The 25059-nt window shown below is 44.9% G+C and overlaps 1 protein-coding gene across 1 annotated transcript in view; it reads left to right on the top strand.

The window, feature by feature from the left end:
* The window catches only part of Dennd1a (DENN domain containing 1A), a 1920886-nt gene that overhangs the window by 449674 nt on the left and 1446153 nt on the right, over positions 1-25059 (top strand). The window contains 5 exon segments of the mRNA XM_035446997.1: positions 10822-10926; positions 11260-11347; positions 13478-13518; positions 15691-15762; positions 17023-17079. Coding sequence (XP_035302888.1) covers positions 10822-10926; positions 11260-11347; positions 13478-13518; positions 15691-15762; positions 17023-17079 — 363 coding nt within the window.

Here is a 25059-nt window from a genome sequence, read left to right as displayed (position 1 = left end):
AGGACTCTTTCATTGCTTGGTGGAAAATGCTTGGGCAGGAGTAGTCAGAACGTGCTGAGAAGTGACTTTGTATGTCTTCTGAGGAGCCAGCATTCACCATCTTGAATTACCAGCTCTCAGGAAAGTATGCCCAATGATGGAGGATCCAAGTAACATCTCCCTTACTCACCCATGCATAATGTGCTTGTTCCTGCTGCTTCCCACCCTACCCACTCTCTGCTCAAGCCATTCCCTCCTGCTCCACTTAGTCCACCCTGCCCCTAAGTGGTGCTATGCTTTCCTATTACCTCCCACCGAATGGCCCCTCCATATGCTTTCCAAGCAGGATCATCTTGACCATAGGTATTTGTTGAAGGGAGAGTGCTGGAGCTCCTACCTCAGATGTGATACCCAGCCTCAAAGGACAGCCAAAGGCCCCTTGCATATGCCTGTGGGAAGACAAACATGTCATTTAAGACTCCGGATATGAAGTAAGGGCTCTCTCCCTTTTACACCTGAGGAAAGAGGCTTAGAGAGACTGTCTTGCTTCTCTCCTCCTGGGGCTCTAGGATACACTGAGCCCTTCTCACTCTGGCCCCAGGGCATCCAAACCCAGCACCCAGGAACATTGGACTCATTGAGCAAGGTAGTGACCATAGTGCACAGAGAAGGGTGTCTACATTTGGAAGGTTATTGGCAGTCACTTGGATTCCACAGAAACCCAGAAGAAATCCCTGTCTGTGCAAATGAGCCTGTTCAAAGAGTTCTATAGTGCCATGGGAGAAATCTGGACCTGTGACTCTTTCTAGTCTGTAGTCCTGGGCCAGGCACACCTCTTCCCTTTGAAGGATGGAGATGAAGAGCCTGTCTCCATAGGGCTATCACAAGAAGCCAATCTTCAACCAAGGATCATTATGGTGCCCTAAGCAGGTTATACTCTAAGCAGGTTTTGTGAGAGTCCCCCTTTCCCCTGGCCCTTATGTCTTGCTTCCAGAACCCATCATATCCTGGGTGTAGATTGTACATATCACATTCATGGAGGCAGAGCTGCCTACAGTAGAATCAGTGTGTGCACCAGGTAGAGAACTGTTGGAACTTTGGGGTTGTGCTCTCAGCTAAGCCCTTGCATGAATCACTTATGTTCCCCACACAGCTAGCAAATAGGGTCTCCCTCTCACTATGAGAAAATATCTCAGAAGCCTTGGGGGCCTGCCCTGAGTTCCAGACCTCATGGGTGGTGGATCTTGCACTCTGTCTGGTTTCTTCCATCCCTGCATCTGCATGGAGTGCTGATATGGTGGTCTATTTCTCTGTGGAGCCAGGAAAGACCTCACAGAGAGCCACCCCCTCTGTGTGTAGAAACAATACATGTTAGAAGCTTCCTTGAAGATTTTCCAGCCCCCCACTTTACCAAGGAAGAAACTGAGGCCTAGGCAAAGAAAGGAAGCAAGGCCAGGTCAGGTGTTGATCCCATCCATACTCTGTACACTTCACAGTTCTAGACATTTCTTGCTTCTGCAGCACCAGTGTCAGGTGCTGCAGATGCAGCACTAGACAGAGGACTTCTAGGAGAGGGGTGACCCTGGGGTAAAGGGCAAGCCCTGTGATTCAGAATGTGGACACTGTTGCAATGGCCCCTCCAAGGGCTGTGTCACCAAGGGACTAGTGGCTGCTCCTTGCATGACTCAGGAGGGCTTCTTCTGTTTTATTCACCATGTCCCTTTGCCTTTTCATATGTGAGCTGAAGATTGCATGGCTATAGCCAGGACTGGCTGCTCTATTATCTTTTCTTCCAGAGGCCCATGAGACCCTCAAACCTATCCCCTCTCCAGTAGTTTTCTCAAACTATGCTTTTCTCACCACCAGGGAAGACCTTCATCTCTAATGTGTAAGGAAACATTAAAATGACACCATCACTGTATTAGCCCAGATCTGGCTCCCAGTGGTCCTGAGTTGACTCTGACACTGCCTAGGTGTCCTAGTCACTAGGTGCTTGATCCTGAGATCCCTGGTGTGTCCCATTTGGTTTCCACCCTGAGAGAGAGCTGTTGCTGTACTGCAGCAATGAGCCACCACTGCTCTGTGGACTTTAATCCACATAATGACTCTACCACTCAGAGCACCAGGTAGAGACTGCTGTTTGCACTTTATCAGTGAGAAGTCCAAGGCTCTAAGAGGTGAACAGCTACATCAGGCATAGTGGAGTCATAACCTATTCAGTATTGCTTCCCTATCACCCATTTCTTTGGATTGTCTCTAGAGTAGCTTCAGCTGGCAGCTAGGTGACAAATATAATCCTGTGATTATGTTTCTTAATGCAAGAGAAATAATATTATGTTACGTGAGCCCGGAACCAGGTAGACTTTGCCTCTGAACACTGGCCAGGCTACTGCCCAGCTCAGTGACCTCAGGCAGATAAACCTCACCTGGCAGAGCCTCGATTTCCTTATCTGTGAAGTGGAGGTGATCATAAAACCTACCTCGAAGGTTACCACAGAAAATAAACAGGATACTGCATGTAAACCAGCCAGCACTGGTGGAGTGCTCAGCAAGTGGTAGTTGGTTTTAATCACTGCACCTGCTTTCCTCCAAGAGCTGATTCCCATCTGCATGTCTTAAGGGAGGAAAATCTTGAGCTAGTATGCACGAAGACCAACTTCATTGTGTCTCCTCGGCTTCCACAGGCCTCCCCACTCATCTGGCTCATCTGCGTTCCTGTGCTAATCAGGATTTCCTGACTTCTCCCTGTTTGTCTACGTTAATGCTGAAGGAAAGGGCTCCTGGCACAGATGAGCTGAGGTGTGGGCTGATGTGCCTGTGATTTGAATGTCTTTACTATAATCTAGCGAGTGTGTGCAGGGGGCCTCTGTCAATACTGAAGCTGTGGTCAGAATGGGCAAATAACAGCAGCCCAGACATCTCTGGCCCACAAATCATTGGAGGAGCTCTGGTTGGGCGCTCACATTTGCCCTAACTTAAAATCATCCAAATAGCAAAGTGGCTTCACAAGGAGACATTGATTCTTTGTTTAGGGCTTGTTACGGGGATGGGGCTCGGTCTGGGAGTCATTCCCTGACGTACCTCAGCTATTCCACACTTGCTGCAGAAAGTCGTCTTGGTCCTGCCATTCCAAGGGTGGCTTGGCCCAGCCCTGTCAGGGTCATCTGATTGGCTGTGCAGCGATCCTCCTTCCTCATGGCCCACCTCATGATCCTAGTGTGTGCTGTACTTGCACTTGGCCCTGGGAGTCATTAGACTGAGAACCCTGAGACTTTGAGACTTTGGGCTAAAGGCTATTCCATGTGGGTGTCCCTTCCTTTCTAGATGAGAATGGTAAGTGAAGGGTTTGGCAAGAGTGGAACACGCTGGCTGGCACAGATACGACCTCAACTAACATAGGCTCCCTTCTCTCTATGCTCATGCTGTCAGTATTATGGCAAGGAAACCCATTGTCCTGCCTACCCTTCTTTTGTCCCTGTGTTCCAGTAAATAAGGATTAGGGAACTATTCTTCACACCATGGGGGAGTCATGTTGGTCCGTTGGCAGCTGCCCAGCTGACCTGTGAGAAGTGGCCTTCTGACCAGCACAGCCTGTCTTTCCAGCCCTAGGAAGTCTGATGAAGCCCCAGCAAGGAATTTGGAAGTATTTCAATGAAGTGCAACCAGGCTAGATTCTCTGTCTTTCTTAGGCTTCAGACAGTGATTATTGATTGGTCTAGACTGTTGCTCTCACCTCTGCCAGTGGTCTTCAGCCTCTACACTGGAGGTAGTTTGTAAAGTTGTGGAGTTATAAGCACCCTAAGTGATTATCAAGGTTGAGGCTGATTGACCTACATATCCCATCTATCCCTGCCTGATCCTTAGTAATCCCACCTTAGTAAGGTAATTATGCCTGTGTTAAAGATGATGGCTAGTTACAGTACATGAGAGCAGCAAGAACACAGCTGGGCCAGGAATCAACTGTGTGCCCCACTCTCCCATCTCCCTCTGTGGAGCATTAGCACAGCCTGTCATGTAGGAGCTTGTAGTGGACTGAGAAAGCCTGCCCATGGGTATTGTTTGTGAAGACACTGGGGAAGAATGGGAACCTCTTCATCTGAGCCACCTAGCAAGGGCTTCTGAGAAAACTGACAAAATTGAAGCCCAGAGGCTATGGAGAAGGATATATGAATGTGGGAGAGGTAGATTAGGCGTCACTAACAAGGGAAAGGTAGCTGTGTTGTAGAAGGCACAATAATCTTGAGTGTGTGCTCAGGGGTTTAGAAACCCGAAAACCTAGCTAAGACCCTTCAGCTAAAGTCCTAACTCAAGGAGGAAGAGCCACCTCCCAAGGGCTTAACCTAGAAGAGATGGGGCAAGGAGAGAATAGGAATGATCTCTCGACTGGTCTCTAGCCTTTACCTTATGCAGTTACACAAGGCTTGTGCTCACTTTGATAATCTACCATCATGTTATAATTCTTAAGACTTTCCCTGTGAATGTGTGTTTTGTGTGAAGTCCCATGGGACAGTGTGGTGAGACACAAGCAAAGGAGCTAAGCATGCCCATCACAGTCCTGTAACATCACCATGCCACATAGCACGCATGATATGTGAAATCAAGACTTGAAACATGTACTATGTAAATCTGGAAAGGTCTCCAGTGGCACCATCAGCCATGGCCATACTGTGATTAGAACCAGAACATGCTCCAAGCACAGCAGGAGGACTGGTTTCTAAATGATGTGAGTGACTCAGGAACTGTCACACATGGTGTTCACTTCTTGTCCTTCTGAAAGTGATAGGAAAGAAAGGGATGCAGCAGTCATGGCCCCTCTTCCTTTCTCATCAGTAAGGCAGAAAAGTGTGTAGTGTACCTATATCAATAATTGAGTTAATCTAGTGCAGCATTTCCATTGACTGCTAAGAACATGGAAGATAGAGAGATTGCCTGGTGATTAAGAGTGTGTAATGCTCTTCCAAAGGACCTGAGTTGAGCTCCCAGCACCCACAGTCAGGTGCATATACACATAGTTAAAAATAAAATCTTTAAAAGAAACACGGGTGCATGTACCAGCTATGAAATAATGCCCATCCAAGTTAGTATTTTTAAATCCAGTATCCCATGATGTAAAGTTGAACAACAAAAATCAGGCTAATAACTAAACATTTATTTTCTTCTTTACTTGGAATGTCAGTATCCTATTGTATACAAACAAATACCATGATAGATCTTGAAAGAAAAAAAGGGGGGAGGGGGATAAGGAAGGAAGGAAGGAAAATAATACAGTTTAGCAGCATTTTTTCAAGAGCGTTCATTTTATACCGGGTGCTGCTTGTCCCAGGCAAGACCAATCTCTGCCCTCAAGGAGGACAGTTCTTTGTGGGAACCCATTGCAGAGGCATCTGATGTCTGTGATCATCTGTTTTAGTCTTCACAATGACACCATGAGGTAGCAGTGACACTATTATCACCAATGAGGAAAGACAGGTTGAGTTGTCAGGGATTACCTGGTTGCCAGTCAGGTTAGGGTTCAAGGATAGGTCTTTTAACTCCAGGATATGTTCACTCTTTACTATGTTGAGTTGCCTTAGAGACCAAGCCCAAAGTTTCAAGTTTTTATAAAGGTTCCTTTAGCTAAAGCAATCCCAGTCTTCTGGTGTCCAAGGTGCCACTCCACAATGTAGTTGTCTGAATCCTGAACTTGACAGGATTCCTTTGAGCTAGCTGGCTTTCTGTTAGGGAAATTTTCTTTTCTTTCTTTCATTTTTTTTTTTTTTTAAGATTTATTTACAGTGTCTGCCTACATGCCAGAAGAGGGCACCAAATCTTATTACGGATGGTTATGAATCACCATGTGGTTGCTGAGAATTGAACTCAGGACCTTTGGAAGAGCACAGCTCTTAACCTCTGAGCCATCTCTCCAGCCCTAGGGAAATTTTCAAGTCAATACCAAATAAGCAATCACCTTGTACCTTGCCATGCTGTATTCATTTTTTAAATTATAATTAAGAAACTTTTCATAAAATTTCCCATCTTAACCATTTCATACCTGCAGTGCCGTGCCCTTCAATATATTCACATGGGTGTGCAACCATATCCATCTTCCATATTTTGTCATCTTCTAAATCTGAAGCCCTGCACTCACTGAACAGCTCACTCCTCAACTGCCCCCCAGAAGCTGCCATTGTACTCTTTTCTCTGTGAATTTGATAACTCATAGTTACCAGTGTTCTTGATTGTCTTGTTTCACTTAACATAGTATCATATGTCAGATTCCTTTTTAAGGCATTGTAACATATAGAAATACCACATTTTTGGCTCAACAGATATAGCACCTGCTGCACAAGTATGAGGACCTGAGTTCAGGTCCCCAGCACCCACATAAAAGTAGGGCCTGGCCACATCCCTGTCATCTCAGAGCTGACAGGAAATACAGCAGGATCTCAGAGCTTGCTGGCCAGCCAGTGTAGCTGAAACAGCAAGCTACAGGTTTGATGAGAGAGAGTATCTCAGAAAGTATGGTGGAAAGGGGCCAGAAAGATGGCTAAGCAGGTAAAGGCACTTGCCACCAAGTCTGATTGTCTGGTTTCAATCCCCAGGATCCACATAGCGGAAGGAGAGAAACAATGCCCACAGGTTGTCCACTGACCTATACACTATTACACATACTCATTTCTCCTGCACACATATACAAATACATTTTTTTTATTTTAAAACTACTTTAAAAATAAAGTGGAGAGGTATTGAGGGAGATACCTGACTTCAACCTTCTATGCCTTCACACACAGAGAAGTACTGCCCTCCCCCACACATATACACAAATAGTATTGCCATGGACAGAGTATTGTGGTCTTATCCTTATATGGTCTGTGCCTGCATCTCCTTTCCACCCTGTACCTGGTATTTTTGTGATCTGTATTTTATATTTTTATTCTTCTTACATAGAACCTGACTTATAAGCGTTATTTTTAAATGTTTGAATATATAAAAATGAATCTTCCAAAAATAATGGGTTTTTAATTTTAAATAAAGTCAATAAAGAGGAGATTGCTCTTCTTGTATTATAATCTAGAAAAATTAGGATTTTTTATAACAATTAAGTTTGTTCAGGAACAGAGGAGTTAGCAGGACAAAGAGAGTTGTTTGAAGAGCCTGGTGGGGGTTGTGTTTTTACACCAGTACTGAAGATGCTGTGTGGATGAAGCCATTATTTCTGGAAGACTCAAACCTTTGGAGTCACAGGATTCACCTGCTAACAAAGATTCAACTCATTAGTGACGGAGTTTTCGATTGATTCCATATGTCAAGAAGACAGTCCAAGAGGGAAAACTTGTCTTTTTGTAACAGAGTCCTTGATGGGGTTGAGCAGCTGTGTTTTACTGTCCTTGGGGTCATAGACAGAAAACTCTCATCTAATGCCATCTAAGTGCGAATGCTCACGGCCTGACTCCCTGGAATTAACATTGCCATTAGCTGGTTGCCCCTGCACCTAGAGCGTCACCTAAGAAGACAAAAGGTCTAATCAATCAAATAAGAGAACTAAACCAGAAATGCTTGCAATTTTTGTAAAGGAGGAAATTAACAAGGAATTGTCCTGTAGTTTATTGAAGAGTGGAGTGGTGGTAGCCATGACAGCTGTAGGACACTAGTATGCACAGTGGAGGGAAAGAGCTCTGTGTGCTTACCCTAGTCCTGTGGCAGGAGCCTTCACTGAGCCCTGCTTATCTCCCAGAGCAGCTTGTGTCTGAAGAGCTGGTGTTTCTGTATCCTGAAGGTTTGATGAAGAGGCCCTTCATGCTGTCCATCTGAGACACATCTATGGGGCATCCACAGGAACCCACTTGTGAAGTGTGACCATTGTTGGTATTTTGGAAGGAGAGTCACTCCAGGGAATGAGTCCTCTGTGATTGGCTCTGTGTGACTATGCCAGTATTTGCTTCCATGCCTGACACCCACTGATGTTTTTAAGGTCTTTGCAGAAAAAAAGCTCTCATTATCACATTTCCCTGTGGGTTTCCCATCCATGCCCATAGCCTTTTGTCAGTTTTTATGGCATAGACATATGATCCTGGGGGATATTACCACCAGTGAGTGTACAAGAAGCCCAAAATATCCCTTTCTCATGGAAGATGAGACTCTCCACTCTCCTGTACTAAACTCTGCCTTGAGCCAGCCTCACATACAAATCCAGTGGCAAACTGTCTTGAATTCATCACTCTATGCAAGCGTCCTGGTGATGCTGGGCCAAGGCTCCAGGTACAAGTGTTCATCTGAGCAACTCTAGCAACCTCCACCTTAAACACAAACACCACCCGCCCCACATGGTAATCCCAGACTTCTTTACCAAGGCACAGCAGGGTCTGTGTCATACCAAAGCCACAGGCCCTGTGGCAGGAACCAGGGTTGAACTTATTCTGTGATTATTTGACTCACATCCCTGTACTTGTCACTAGGGCCCAGGCTCTACACTATCCCCAGGAAATGTGGAGATATGTTCAGAGAGACTTGCCCTCACAGGCTCCTGTTAGAGAGGACTCTGGGAAAGACTGTTCTAGCACTCAGGGTAATGGTGCCTGGTAGCACCAAGCAAGAGTGAGTTTCTGCCACACCCAGACCTGAGTCAGGCATAAAGAAAAGAAAACAAGGATAACTATGGGACAATGTGACATGAGACCAGAAGGTGCTTTTGGAACAACAGGTGTAAAGGAACAGACACAAAGGGACACAGAGGAACTGTCTGAAAGGGCTATTTGCCTGGCCACAGAGGTTTCCCCATTCTCTCCCACACATGACACCAGTGTGTGTCACACATATTATACAGTATGCAAAGGTATGCAAACAAGTGTGTCTGCTCACAGGAAACACAGTAGAAAGGACACAAATCCAGTCATCACATGAAGGCAGCACCTGGGCAGCTGGATTCCTGAGTAGGATGGTGACATGATTGAACTTTGACCAGAATCGATAGGGACCAGAATGAATGAGACAGGACAGAGCATGAAGGCGAACTCCCACCACAGAGTCTAGGCCTGTTCAAGGTCATGCATGGGGGGGGGGGCGAACAGTGATCCCTCCCAGGCTGGACAGGGAGGACATTGGAAGTCTAACAGGTCAGCTATGGATCAATGAAGATCTGGCAACCAAGAAATGGAGGCACTGATATGAAGGAGATGCAGATCCATAACTGAGAGTGGGCACTCGGGGGTGAGTGCCTGATGTGGAGCAGCAGGCTTTAGAGTAAGGTTCTTGGCAGGTGATATGTGTCAAAAGTCATCAGTATATGTAAAATCCTAGAGTGAATGTGGTCCCAATGGTGTCCCCTGCCCCAACAGTGAGGAGAAAGACTTGCAGAGGGTGGAGTTCTATCCGGACTTGGTTTGGTAGAGAAGGGGCAATCCATGCCAAAGCAACATGAGCAGCTGCAGCTCCTTCCCCAGAGACTAGTGTCTTATTCATCTGTGTGCCACACAGTTTGCAGTTCCTTGCCTCAGCAGCCAGGAAGCTCCAGAATAATTCTGTAGCTTAAGTTCAGAAACTATGAGAGAAGCAGCACATCTGGAACTGTTCTAAATTGTTTCACAATGTGTGTGCCTCTCAGCAATCATTTTTCTTATATGTTGTCTTGGGTGCTTGCATAAGGTGCCTCAAATCCTTTGTAAAATTACGGAGGTTTTAAATATATAAAAATACATTTCCTCATTCAAATACTTCTGAGCCATCCTTGCAGTCTGAGCAGGGAGGCTGCCCAGTTGCTGAGTTAGTATTGGATAGATTGAAGCAAAAGGAATTCTTGGAACTTGTAGGAGCCAGACAGTAAATTTAACACATAACTCATTAAAACAGGATAAAAGCAAGGCTTCAAACATCTTTGTGTTTGCCACCAAGTCCATGAAAGGAGGGAGTGCCCTAACACAGCTTGAGATGTAAAAGTGAGATCTTTCTGAACCAGGAATGCAAACCAAAACATGTCTGCATAGACAAGTGCTGCAACCAAGTTCAAAGAAAGAGTGAGGTGTTGATGATACAAGGCCAGGTTGTTTGTTTGAAAACTTAGGACATAATTTTCTTGACTCAAAATGTAGTTTGTGGACAAAAGCTTACTCATAACTTAAACAGAAATTTTTGCAAGTGGTAAATTTTATTTTTAATTAGCCAGTGTTTTATTAATTATAATTTGCCATAAGTCAAGCTAGTGTGAACTAGGCATGGCCTATATAGGCCACACCTATAATCTCAGCATTTAGAAAGTTGAGGTAGGAGGCTCAAAAGTTCAAGACCAGCCTGAACTGCATAACAAGACCCTGTCTGGAAAAAAAAAAAGTAAAAAAGAAAGGAAGGAAGGCTACACAGAGAAACCCTGTCTTGAAAAACAAAAGGCAAGAACAACAAAAATAAAAATCATTTGTAAGTGACTTTAAAACTATTTTCTGCAGTTGGTACCTGAGAAAAGATCACCAAGCACCTCCATCCATGCCCAGTGCCACCCCTGCCCAGCTCAGGGCCCCTTGAGCATGAGGTGCTGACTGACTTCAGGATTCCACCCCTAAATGTAGAAGGAAAAGTTTGGAAATCATCACACTGGTGGACACAACACTAATTTGCTACAAGTTGTGATCGTCCGTAGAAGGGAAGGAGGTGAATGAGACTACACAGCTGATCTTGGCTATCAGCCCCACCTCCAATCCTCTCTGACTTAGGATATGATTCATCCTACCTGAAACAGCTTGCTTGGCCATCAACTAGAGTGATTGGTTATACTCACGGCTTCTGTAGTACGGAGTAAAGGAATAGGCAGATGTGGAAACCTGCAGAAGGGAGGTTGCCTGCCTCTTACTATCATGTTCCTTCTCCATTTCCTAGGAAGAACCCATCACCTTCAGTGAGGAAGCCTTCGTGTCCCACTACCGCTCTGGAGCCATGAGGCAGTTCCTACAGAATGCCACACAGCTGCAGCTCTTCAAACAGGTGCCCAGCCTCCCTCAGGGCCTGTGCCATGTCTTTAGTGGGCATTCCTGCACCTATCTCCACCTTAGGCTCTAAGAATGAGGGAAAGGGGGTTATGGGCCTGGAGAGGACTCCGGAGATAGGTGTAAAAGGGGCATCAGGTGCCAGACCGGTCCTTGGCTTGCAGTTTTCTGAGTTAGAATCACAACCAGCATTTTCAAGAGACTTGTGGTATTCAAAGGGCCTTTCCTGTCTTGAACAGTTGGTTGATCTTAAGCAAATACCACCCAATTGGGTGACTCCCTTGTTTTTAGACAAACTATGATGTGTTTGCTTTTTTTTTTTTCTGTCCAGTTTATTGATGGCCGACTAGACCTTCTCAATTCCGGCGAAGGTTTCAATGATGTCTTTGAAGAGGAGATCAACATGGGCGAGTATGCTGGTAAGACACTGCCCGTAGCATTCCTGGCACAGACAGGCTTTTTTCTTCTTTATGAAGAGGGAAAAGGGAAACTGACTTCAACCTTGGCCTTGGAAGAGTTGGGAAATTCCTCATTGTTTTGTGATAGGATGTACATAGTTTGTCCTATGTGAGGCCTCTGATCCCAGAGTAGTTACTTCCCCTGGGTAGAAAAGTCTGTCAGGGTGTCATTGCCAGCATGATGCAAGGGACACTTACCAAATTCTGAAGTAGGGGAGCTGAACTCAAATAAAACCCCTGCCTCATTGCTAGCTGTGATACCTGGGCCAAGTCATGTCCCTTTTCCAGCCAGTGTTCTCCCACTTATGCACTGACAGTGCCACAGACTACCTCTCAGGAGTAATTGAATTAGGAACATTGCACAATACCCCGAAATAGTCCTTACCATAGGGTCAGTGCTCAACACATGCTTCTGTGTAGTGTGAGCATCATCAAGCCATGCACAGTGAATATGTAGTCCCAGCCATTGGGAGGTTGAGGTGGGAATCACTTGAGCCCAGGAGTTGGGAAACAGCCTGCGAAATACAGTGAGACCCTTTCTCAGACAGACAAATAAATGAATAAAATGTGAGCATCATTGCTGGGTGGCCAATCTCAGAAGGAGATCCTCTCATTTTTCAGTAGAAACATCTGAGGTGCTGGAAGTGTCAGTAATGAGCACCTCCTGAGTCCCAATCTGGCTTCTTCCCACATACCACTGGTTCAGTCTCTGATGGCAGAAATGACAATACATATAGTTTCAGTCTTTTAGTCAAAATAATGAACACATCTTACTACTGAGCCTGTCCAGTTTGGGCTGTGCTGATGACCAGGGTGGCGGTGCACAAGCTCACTGAGGCAGCTTCACATCCACCTGCTGATACCACAGGCCTAGCCAGCCCACACCACGTTGTTAAAGCAGATACAGAATCTATGGATGGTCATGGCAGACTGCTGACAGGCATTCCCTGCACACTGTACCCAGAGCTGAGTAAACAATGTAAGCCCTAGCTTTGGTCCTCAGGGAAAGAGAAGCTCAAAAAACTAAGACAAACATTAAGCCAGTGCAGGAGGAGAGTTGTATACAGTTGGAATAGCACTCTGTTGACTCTCGCTACACCATTCAGGAGCTTAAAGAAGGAGCAGACTCTGGGTCAAGTTTGACCATGGAGAGGGCTTCTGGGAAAAAGTGGGCTCTTATATTGCTGAAAAGTCTCCTGCTGAGACTTCCTTGGTGCTCAGGATGCAATGAACGGGACTCACCCACAAAACCTGTCACCAGGCAAATGTACCAAAGGTAGATGTGTGTCCAGCAGGGTTCCTACACTGGGATAGCCCTGTTGACTCATGGCACATCAAAGAATATGGATGTGACCTCAGCTAGAGGGTTGTTCAGAAGGAGGAAGAAGGCTAGGCAAGACAGAGTACTTACCTAGCATGCATAGTGTCCTGGGTTCAAGCCTTAATGCCATAAAACCTTGCATTATGCCAGGAGAATCAGAAGTTCTAGGTCATCTTGGGTGGCATAGAAAGCTGGAGGCCAACATGAACTACATACATGACACCCTTTCTCAAATAATAATAATAATAATTATAATTATAATTATAATTATAATAAGCCAGGCATTGGTGGTGCACGCCTTTAATTCCAGCACTTGGGAGGCAGAGGCAGGCAGATCTCTGTGAGTTTGAGGCCAGCCTGGTCTTCAAAGAGACCAGAACAGTCTTCAAACTTATAGAGAAACCCTGTCTTGAAAAACAAAGCAAAATAATAATAATAATAATAATAATAATAATAATAATAATAATAATAATGGAAAGAAGAGAATGGAGCACCAGAGGATGTGACACTTTAGCTGCCTGTTCAGTTCACTCTGGCAGGGGATGGCAGTTCCTCTCAGTCAAAGTGCAAGGCTGTGCCAATGGAAACATGGGATGGAGGCAGGAGCTTTGCACTGTGGATACTGGTACAAACACCTCCCTGAAAATTACTGCCACATGCTGCCCAGAGTGGGTCCCAGAGGCCTTCTTGCCTTCCCTAGATTGTGAGCTTTCTAGTCTGCAGTTTAAAGAACTCTTCAAATGATAGCCTCTTTCCCTCCTCTTCCCTAGGTAGCGATAAGCTGTACCACCAGTGGCTGTCCACAGTCCGGGTAAGTGTGCCCCATTCAGAGCCACCTGCTTTCCTCTGTGGCCTCCTAGTAGCCCTCTGCTCCTTGGCTGCCTACAAAGTTGCCTCAAGATATAGGACCTGCCATCCCCTCAAATGAAGATGCTTTTGTCTTAATGATGGGCCACCATCCTATAGAAGAGACTAGAAGGAGACAGTCTGCCTTAATGGGAGAAAAGGAGGCAGAAGAAGCTTGGCTGCCTTCTCTTCAGGCCAGCCAAGGCCCATGGAGTGAAGTATTGTTCTAGAATATTTCCTTCCAGTTGTCATGATGACAGATGTGATCATGATCAAAGATGTGTCCTCCTTGCTATGCTGCAGTGTATTTCACAGCAAGGGCTCCTGGGAAATGAAGAACACATGTCTGGGAGACTTTTCTTCACCCCCTTACTGCTATTGTGAACAATGTCTTGTTGAATTGGGAGCCAGGTGCTCAAAGCTCCTGTGGCCTCTAAGGAATTCAAATTTTACCTGACTTTTCCATGACTTTCTAATTGAGTATGTACTCAAAGCATACTGTATGCCAGGGACAGCTGGCCTCTGGGAATCCAGAGAGGGCAGGTCTTACCCTGGGGGAGCTCCCCATCTCGTTAGGGAGACAGGCACGTAAACAGGCAACTCCAGCATAATGTGATAAGTGTTCTCTCCTACTCTGAGCCAACCACAACTGCTGCCAAGGCGGGTCCTGTGGAAGTGGCTGCAGTTGGCCAGAGTAAGCAGCTCCCCCATGAAAGACGGCCTTTGTTCTTGGATGGCCAAACACAGCACTTGGCACATCAGAGGCAAGCAATAAGGACCTGTTGATTGATTGATAAAGGGAGTTTCGGTACTCCAAAGGACCCTTTAAACAGGGTTCTGAGTAATTTTGGAAGGCAGCATGGAATAGATGAGTGGGTGAAAATTTCATATTGTCCTACAACATAGAATGCTTTCTAGGTCAAACTGTAATGTTTTTCATTAAAACTCAAAATCTTTAAGGCAATCAGTTACCAAAAGCTGTGCTAAAAGTTACAGTCAATAATTATTGTCATCTACTATGTGACATATTTGATTAAAATCCTCTGGAGCATAAACCCCTGGGCCTGGCATTCTCGGCTCTGTCCAAGGCGCCCCATCAACCCCCTTTCCATCACAGGTCCAGAACTTCCTGCCCTCCCAGAGCACACTCATAACCCCCAAAGCACTCTGTACTTGCTCATGTGTTGTTTGCTACCCCCAAAACTATTCATTTCTAATATGTTCCACATCATCCTCCATGGCCCAGGTCAAATGTTTTCTACCCTGAATATGTCCCCAGTCTTCTGGTCTCCAAACTCCCAGTGTGGCTCTCACCATCCAGATGTCATTTGAACCTTGGTATGTCCCTCACCCACACACAAAGCCTGGTGGTCTTCAAATAGACCACCCCCATTGGATCAGGGCCCTTACAGCCTTTCAACATGCTACCAGGATGCAATTAGAAGTGTCCTGTGCACTTTAGCCCACTTATCTGCCTCCTGAGCAGTGGAAAGCTTCCTCCATATCTTCCTCCCATATTCCCCAAGGAAAGTAACAAAACATATTGTCAGGGGGTCCTGGTTGATCAGGACCCTGTTTTCTTCCCTAGCTTGAAGTTAACTAGATAGTTCAGTTATGAAATGTGACTGAACACTATCGATGGTAACTAGAAATTCTTCTTTTTTAATCATTTTTTTTATTTGAATTAGAAACAAGATTGATTTACATGACAATCCCAGTTCCCTTCTCCCTCCCTTCCTCCCCTACTCCCCGCCCCCCTCCCCCAGAGATTCTTTAAAGAGCTACTGGTGACGATAAGGAAACCCTTGCCTCAGATAGCCTGGACAGGGGCAGGTACTGAGCAGAACACTGAACATACTGTCTCCCCTTGACTAGTCATCACATGCCTCTTCCCCAGTTCCCACACATGCATTTGGGCATGTACACACACACACACACACACACACACACACACACACACACACACACACACAGTCTGCCATAGCCCTAACTGACCCCAACCAGTGACCACCTGGGCCTGCTTCTCTTCTCACATGCTCTGGAAATGTTGCCTGGCTTGATGAAAGAGAAACACTCTTTGTTGGTCCTGGCTCACTCTCCCTCCAGCCCACATCACTGATTGACATCTTTATTACAGAAAGGAAGTGGAGCAATTCTGAATACTGTAAAAACAAAAGCTAACCCAGCTATGAAGACTGTCTACAAGTTTGTAAGTACTGGTTGCAGTCTGGAAGCCATGGATGGGTTCTTTCATACAACCTGACTCTTTTTTGTTTAGTTGATTTTAATTTGTTTATTTTTTTCGAGACAGGGTTTTTGAAACAGGGTTTTCTGTGTAGTGCTGGCTGTCCTGGAACTCACTCTGTAGACCATGCTGGCTTCAATCTTCCTGTCTCTGCCTCCGAAGTACTGAGACTAAAGACATGTATCACTACGCCCAGCACAACCTGACTCTTAAGTGTATCAATGTGTAGATTGTAGAAGTGACCAAAGGGTGGCCATACCATTTCTTAGCAGTCCTGGTTTTCTGAGAATTGCTTGGCATTGCTGTCTTATAACCATGACTATGTCCATGGTGGGAAGACCACCCCCTTATTTCTAACTTCCCCATGTCAGGTTACATGTACAGTTACATACAGGGAGTGTGGAGAGCAGAGATTGGGAAGGGCCTCTGTTTTATAACCATGACTATGTGTATGATATGGAGACCCCCCTCAGCTCTGTCCTCAATTCTTCATCCTCTCTCGTAGCACTGCCCTGTAGAAGTGTATTGTGAGACTCTCTCACTCTGTCTCTCACAAGCCTCTAGTACTTGCTCTTGTGCTTTTCCTCCTTGGTCATTCAATCCTGAGCCACACATGGGGTGGCTTTGTTTTGGTTTCACTTTTAATTGTGTTGCTGCTCCCTGTACTTAAACTCCAGTTGCTACAGTGGACAGGTGGCTACCAGCAGAGTTACACAGGTCAAAACTGACAGAAAGTAGAAGCTAGAGTGCCCACCAAATTAAGGAAATGGCACTGTAAAAACCTGGCAGTTGCTGTTGTGTTTCAACCCTTCAGCCTGGAGAGGAGAGTAATCCTGAGGCCTTGCCCTGGTGAGGTACAGAGGGTGTTCTGAGTCTTGTGGCTGGCAAAGCTGCTGTCCTTTTACCAGTAGCTGTCACCATGCTGCCTCTGCCAAAGTAAATAATTATAGAGAGCAGAAGAAAGGCTGGGAAGGAAAAGAGTAAAAAAGTCTCTGCCATCAAAATGCAGAAATGGAGTCTCTGCAGCCCCTTTAAGGTTTTTTTTTTTTTTAACCTTTTACCTTTGTATTTGTTTTCACAGCCATTATATTTTCAACTTGATGATCCCATTTCTCCTTCCTTTTTCTAGTAATCAGAGAAGGTGATTCATGATGGACTGAAATCAAGCATAGACCCTGCTGGAAACAGAAAGGGAATCTTAACTTAAATTAATTTTTCATGCAGGCAAAAGATCATGCAAAAATGGGAATAAAAGAGGTGAAAAACCGCTTGAAGCAAAAGGTACTTGAAGTTCTTATTCAAAATGTATAAGCACCGTGTATGAAATGCGTAGCCACAAAAAAAGTAGGATGTGATCAATAGAGGGCTGTTTGATACAGTGTTGTTAGCACACTTCAAAATGCATTACCAGCTGTCCAGGAGTTTCACACTGTTATAAATATTCACAGACAAAAACCTGTCTTCAAATAACATTAAGACTCTTTGTGGGCTTAAACCCACAAAGGCAATTGAGTTCGGAGTTACCACTCACACACACACACACACCCACACACACACACACACCCACCTGCCCCACCAGGCTTGGGGTTGGTAGGTGTCCTCCCCACCACCCCAGTATCACTTCATTCCTGCAACTACCCTCTGCCCCAAGACTGGTCATAACTTAAACCAAAAAACATGTCCAGAGAAAGGACTCCTCTGGTTCCAGCACACACAGTCCCTACGAAAACAGGCACAAAGAGTGAGCAGGAAGGGATGTTGTGGGTCTTCCACCACACTGCACTGAGTGAGAGTAGTCTAGACTATGTGTAAGGTGCATGCAGGCAAACAGAGGCTCTATGGTCTATCAGAAAAATTGTATGGAGTCACTGTGACTGAGATTTCCCCAACCTGAGTCCATGGGAAGGAAGTACAGCAAGGTGACCAGAGCAGGGGGCAACTCGGCCTCCGATACTGTGATTGATTGCTCCTCTTTGTTAAAGATGGGCCAGGCTAGGAGCTGTCACCCCAAATCTGTAGAACAAAGCTGTGAGTGAAGTAATTGCCCAAGGCCACAGGGTATGAGCCCAGCTGAAACAGGATTAGATCTCAGATCCATTGGCCTCCACTGTCGGAATACTTCCATTCTCTACTGCCCACTCCCCCAAACAAGTGTTTTCTTTTGCAAAAGATGTCTGAAATCATTTTCCTGAGACCCCTAAATGTACCACTATCATGGAAGTTTGTTTTGTTTTTGTTTTTAATTGAAAATAGCTTCAACTTTATGAAGCCAGAAAAATCCTCATTAATTTGAAATGGGTCGAAGGAATTGATTCTTTTCTTTTAATTGGAAAGTAATTTGCTCTGACTAAGCATTTAAATTCCTAGCTTCGCTGACAGTGAATTCTTAACAGCTGAGGTTCTCATCCTGTGATACAAACCCTGTAACACAAATCCACACAGCCCCATGGCAGTCTGTTCACCCTGGCAGACACTGGCAGGTGGGGTTCTGTAGCTGGATGTTATTTGAGTCACTAGTCATACATTTTCATCTCCTGGCCCAGTCATGTGGACCTGAATTGCATGTGCCTAGGAAGGGGCTTTCCCTCTCCCCAGTATCTAGATTGTAGACTGTGGTTAGTTAGTATATTTCCTGAAAAAAGCAAAGGCAGGATCCCTCCTCCGGTGCCAGACAAATGGCCTCATGGGTCTCATTGCTTCTGCTGACTGTGAAGCCCAGGACTGCCCTTTAAAGAGTCTCTTCCCACCACTCCTGTCTTTCCGCAGCAGCTAGCAAAACCCAGCTCTTTTAATGTGTTTACCTAAAGGCTCATTTACACAATCTAGATCATGTTCCTTCCACACAACCCACCTTTACCTTCCTTCATAGAATCTAAAGACAATTTTTTCCCTCCCCTTCTCTTTCCCCAACCCACGCCAGTCTTTTCAAGAATAGCTTCAGGAGGCAATGTTCTATAGAGCGTGTCAGTGCATCTCAGGTGACACAAATGGTAAAGCATTTTATAGAAATGTGGCTTGTCACCATTGGACTGTTGACAGATCTATTAGTGCACCCTTTTCAATTTTCACTTTTCCCCCCTTTGCTGTACAGATTTTCACAGACTTGATATTTTGCAGTTGTTCTTGGAAGAGCTGTTTTGTAATTGAAACCCCAGCATTGTTCAATATATGTAGGCCCCTTGTCTCTGGTGATCTCGAGCTCTTTTTTCTTGAGCTAATTTAGGATTTGGCTTCCCCTGACCTATCTCGCTGTAGTGGAAAATATTTCCTTGGCTTTTTTCTCTCCCTTCCTCCCACTCCCTCCATGCTACATGGAACCTATCTCTATGGCTCCCTGGATGCACCTAACACAGATATCACAAGTTTGGTTTCTGCTCTGAAATTGAGGCAGTTGCCAGCAAAGACCCAATTTTCCAATGTGCTGGTTTGCCACCTGGCCCTCCTCTAACTCTGCATAGCAATGGTGACCTTGCACATATAATCAAGAACCCAAGCCTGCCCTCTTTGCTCTTGCCTTAGGTTTGAATTGCAAATAGAGAATGTGAGGCCGACCTGAGGAGAGGTCACTACGGTGTGTGGAGGGTCCATCTCTAATGCGACTGAGCAGTGTCCCTTTCCCATCCCCTTGTTCATTTGTGCTATAGATTTTCAAAGCCTCTGAAATAGCTTTCAGGGTATCTGTGACCACTGGCAAGTGATTGTTCATAGATCCTATAGTGTGGCTTTATTCCACATCTGTTCTGCTTCAGCCCAGGGACAAAAAAAGAAAGATGGAGAACATATTTCTCTGGATAAACAGAACAAAGTGATCAGGTTCTGCTGTACCCTGGCCTCCTTTGAAGTTCAGCCAGCTCAGAGATAGGAAGGAGAAATGACAAGGATTCCAGCCATGGCTTCCTAAGGGGAACAGTGGCACTTCCCTGGGGATATGTCCTCCCCAGACCTGACCTGCTGAAGAATATCAGCAAGTTTCATTCTTCTACCCTGGTCCAGGCTGGCCAGAGAATACCACCATAAATCTAGTGGCCGCACATGCTCCCTCTTCACCTGTAGGGAGCGCTAAGACACACACAGAAGGATGCCATGTGTGCCCTTAAGGAATACCTGAATTTTTTTTTCTTTTGTATCAAAATGCTTTAGCCAAATGGGTACATTTCATGGCCATTTGGAAAGTGCTTTAGTCAAATAGGCACATTTCATGGCCATTTGGGAAGTTTCTAAACCTCTGTTCTTTAAATGACAAAATAAGTTTGCTTAGTATCTCTGACTAAAAGGAGAAAACCCACAGTTGGCTTGAATTTCTAGCCCAACACCTGCAAGCACAGTGAAGGGCATAAGCAAGCATGTCAGGGGTGGGGAGAACAGGTAGACTCTTTCAGAACAGACATTTTTACACCTTTTCACACAACTGTCAGCTCCCTGTCTTTAGACACATTAAAATATGCTGCATTCTCAATCACTGAGACTCCAATTTTGGCTTCTTGTTTGATATCACTATTCATATTTTAATTTACATTTGCTGTTGTGGGAAGTAGACTGGGGAAAGACAGGTACAACACAAACCTCAGAGGAAAACTGTTCTCACACTAGAAATGAGAAGGTGCTGGCTTTGGCCGTACACAGCCCACCCCACCCTACCCCCAGTGCCCTCTCATGGGGATGTGGCATTTGGGCTTCTGGGACTAACCAGAAGATTCAGTCTAGTTGTGTAGGATGTTAACTGTGTGGCCCTGGGGGGCATTACCAGCCCTCTCTGTTTTCCTCATCCATTAACTAGGGACCGTCTCAGAAGAGGCGACATGTTAATAGTGGTACTTAGTTGCAACTCCACAAATGAGAGTGCATCCTCTCCATTTCTTTGACTTCATACCTAGAACAGTCTGCCCAAACGGCCATGTGTACACACACTGAGAGATAGCTGCCGTGGGACCACCTCCCTTTAAATTGCTTACACAGCCACAAGAGGAATCCTTCCAGAACATGGCTCTGACACAGCTATATTCCTTTGGCTAAGGCCCCCCTGTCCTTACTGACCTCAGCCTGCCCAGCAAAGAGAAGGGTGCTCTAGCTGTTTTGCAAGTGCTGGGCCCTACTCCCAGTTCCAGGTGTGAATACATGGCCTGTCCCCACCTCCTCTGAAGGCCTTAATGGCCCACTTTGTTCCCTGGCTCACCAGGTCCTAGCTTCATGCCCTGCCTGTGTACTGATGCTCATCCATGGAGGAAAACCATGTGCTATGCCTGTCTTCTCCACAGAGAGCTAGAGGATAGCTGTCAGCACTGTTTATTCCTGGGAGGTCTGGGAAGGTGGCAGGAGTAGAATTCTCTCTGCCTCCTTTGCTCTGCCTAGCATGAGGCTTGGTGGAGCTCTCCCTGCTCTTACCTTTGAGGCTCCTGGAAAGAATTTGCTACCCTGTGGTAGCCTCTTGAGTTGTAACTCTTCTTCCTCCTGTGTGACCAACCCTTCAGGAAGGAGTTGGCCCACGCCTCCTATGTCACCTTGTTTTTAAAATGACATTTAGAAGGTCAAGTTTTGGGGTTTGGTTTTTTGGTTTTCTTTTTTTTTTTTTTTTTTTTTTTTCTTTTTTGGATTTTTCGAGACAGGGTTTCTCTGTGTAGCTTTGGAGCCTATCCTGGCACTCACTCTGGAGACCAGGCTGGCCTCGAACTCACAGAGATCCGCCTGCCTCTGCCTCCCAAGTGCTGGGATTAAAGGCGTGTGCCACCAACGCCCGGCGGTTTTTTGGTTTTCTGTTTGCCAACAAAATGCATGTTTACTGGGAATTCAACAAGTCAGGAGAGAAATAATGTCCCTTCCATCTGCATTTTCTTGTAGTGTGTACTGAACATGTCCCCACCTTCTAAAAAACAATTCTTCCATGTATCCCTGTTTTAAATAACTCATGTATTTTATTGGATGGGTATATATACACATACTACAAATACAGACACATATGCACACGCACATACATACACACACACACTACACATACACACATGCAGGCACATTATACACACACACACCTTAATTCTGTTACTGGACACCTGAGTTACTTCTAGGTTTCTTCATTTGAAAGCATTTTTAGAAATGGAATTAGAGGGCCACACGGCACTCAAATCTTGCAGTATTTTTATGTAAACTTCCAGTTTGTCTTCCTCCCAGAAGGGTGTCAGGGTACCCATGTCCCAGTCCTTTAACTGATGTCAGCTAGTTCATGGGCCAGTTTCTTTAATCAGAGACTACAGAGTTGTTCTGTTGGCTGCTACTCATACAGTCTGTCTGCTATTAGATGAAAAAGAGGATATTCACTGTTCTCATTCTTCCATTCCTCTCTTGACCCATGCTCCGCCCCCTCTGCTCCCTGGGGCATCCTAGGAGGAAGCAGTTGTCTGTACCCAGATGGAGGAAATAGTGTAGCTAAATGGGAGCCATGAGAAAGTACAGAAATTCAGACCTCTCTGGATGTTCCAACTAAGCAAAATGTGCCTATCAGACACAACGGCACATTTACCTTCTAAATGCTAACTCAACTTAACAGATTTATGGAATAACTGTGCTAGACTCAAGAAAACCCAGACCCCAAGGAACTCACAGTCTGAAGAGCCGCACGGAAGATGACATAGGACATGGCAGCCTGTGACCAGTTTAGCAAGGAGGACAGCCAATGAGGAAGAAGGGGTCATTTCTGATGGCCCAGCATTGCATATACTCCCTCAGGTCTAAGATACCTTCCCACTTGAGCCTTTGTTAGAAGTTGATATGATTTAAATGTCACATATTTTAGGTTCCTCCACTTTGTAGCTCTGTGATCTTGAATAGGTTCCTCTGTCTGGATCCTAGTGCTTCACCATAAAGAAAAAGATAATCCTATTGACTTCATGATCATCTCGAGAATGAAGTATGAGAATGGAAAAGTAGCTACCAGGGTTAGGTGCCCCGACCCCAACAGGGAAGCATTGTGTCCTTTGTATTGTGATCTCTCAAAGCCTCCTCATAGCTCAACTCATTTAAACCATCCTCCACAGACCTCTGCCAGACAATTGGGAATCTCTCTCCCTGATGTAAAAACAAAGAAACCGTTGCAGAGGTTGGATGGGTCGGAAAGGCTGGGGAAGCTAGTTGATGGAATAGATAATGCTAGAAGACAGCGATTTTACTTAAAGCTTAAACTAAGACACTGTCCCAAAAAATTATCATGCTTTCTTTTAAAAGTAAATATTTTATAGTTTCCTCGTTAATATATTTCCCTACCATGTTACCTTGTAGCTCCATTTTTTTTTCAGTCAAGTGCGTGCGTGGGCGTGCGCGCGCACGCACACACACGTACACACACGTACACAGAGGCATACACACACACACACACACACACACACACACACACACAGGCACACGTGGTGTGTGTGCAGGATGTCTTTTACTGAACCAAAAATAAATCTGTTAAGGTTTGGCCTCATTCGACCTGTGTTAATCCTCTAGATGCACCCACACACACCCGAAATGCCCCTCTGCCCTTTTGTTGCTCTCTGACACAAAAGGAACCCCTCCCCTACTTTGTTCCATTTGACCCAGGCATCTTAGGGCAGCCCCTTTCCAAACAATCCATTTCTAATTGGCTGTCGGCAGCCCCTTTCATCACTGAGCCTTAGCTTAGCTGAGACTGGCCAATCCATTGTGGGCCACATGACCCAAGCCCTGTTTGTAAGGCCAAAAGGTCTACCTACCTGTATCTGACCAAGCAGAGACTCTTCTTGGCTGCCTAAATAGCAGCTAAATCCTTAGGAAAGGAAGCCAGGAGGTTGGTAGTTGATGTGTAACACTGTACACGCACATATGCATGCATAGAAGCTATCTGTTTCATACCAATAGTTTATTGGGTAGCTAATAAAGATCTAGGCACTTACGTTGTATTACCTATCTCCTTTCGTCCCTAGCTCCCATATCCCCATTTACAGATAGGAAACTGAGGCTCAGAGGTGTTGCCTTTATTTCCTCCTTAAAACATAATTATCCTAATTTCCCTCTGTCTCATGATTCTCTAAGTTCAGTTGAGAAAGAGTAGCCAGTGATCAGAAGTCTTTTGCATGGAGAATTTGAGGAATATTCTGTTTACCAATTGTTTCTACATTGGAAAGAATTGAATGTTGTTTAATTCAGACTCTGAATTATTTTTATATGGTAAAAAATGACTATTTAAATGTTATTTTTTTGTATCTTTATTCTCTGACTTGTAACTTTCTTGACCTCAGTAAAACACATAATGCTCATTGCAGAAGGGGAATACATCCATGTTTTGACCAACTCACACCAGCACTCCCTGACAGCCACCGCCAAAGAAGCCACAGCTGACCCTTTGCACACAGGCAGTTTTCTTATCCCTACCATTTGACTTCATTCACCAGACACACAAATGAAATGAAATGTTTAGGTTTTAAAAGCTTGGCCCTGTAGATACTCAGCAGGTCAGGTAGACCCTTAGGTCCTTCCAGAAACACAAGTAGGGAGAAGGCAGGAATGTGATTAGGAGCACCATCAGTAAGCACACAGAGGAAAAAGTCCACACTCAAAAATAATCAAAGTAATGCAAATTAAAACAACAATGAGGTCTAATTTTTCACCTATTAAATTAGCAATACATTTTTAAAATGATAAGGCTAACAAGTACTGTGAAACTGATAACACACCCATTTCAGGGAGTTGGTGTAAATTGGAAAGCAATTTGGTAGAATGAATAAAAAGCCTTGAAATGTGTTTATATGTTTGATCTCATGCTTTCATTCCTACGGATTTCCACAAAAGCAATAATATGAAAGGAAAGAAATGTATTGCTAGCATTTAGAAAGGAGAAATAAAAAAACAAATACCTAATAGTTATGGGATGAGTTATTAAATCATTAGATGTCTACTCAATTATGCATCCATTGAAATTATTATTATAATGACTGTGTAGCACCATGGTGATGCTTATATTGGAGCAAAAACAGGATATAAAATTATGCATGAGCTGTGATTACAAGTAATTTTTAAATGTCTGCATATAGACAAAATGAGTGTGAAAATGAAAATAGCCATAGAAGAATGTCGAATGAAATGTTTTTTTCACCACTGTGAATTATTATGTTTATAGTTTTATGTGGATGGTTTTGGCTTCTGTGGTGCATCATTGCCAGAAGGCCAAGTTAGCTTCTATTTCCTCCAGGAGTCAGGCTTAGAAAGCCTGGAGGGAGTTCTTAGAATACCCCTCTGCTTGTGAGGATGAGGTAA

The sequence above is a fragment of the Cricetulus griseus genome, chromosome 6 (genome assembly GCF_003668045.3).
Source record: "Cricetulus griseus strain 17A/GY chromosome 6, alternate assembly CriGri-PICRH-1.0, whole genome shotgun sequence".
Classification (NCBI taxonomy): Eukaryota; Metazoa; Chordata; class Mammalia; order Rodentia; family Cricetidae; genus Cricetulus; species Cricetulus griseus.
Note: the sequence above shows the minus strand (reverse complement) of the source record. Positions and strands in the feature narration are given on the sequence as shown.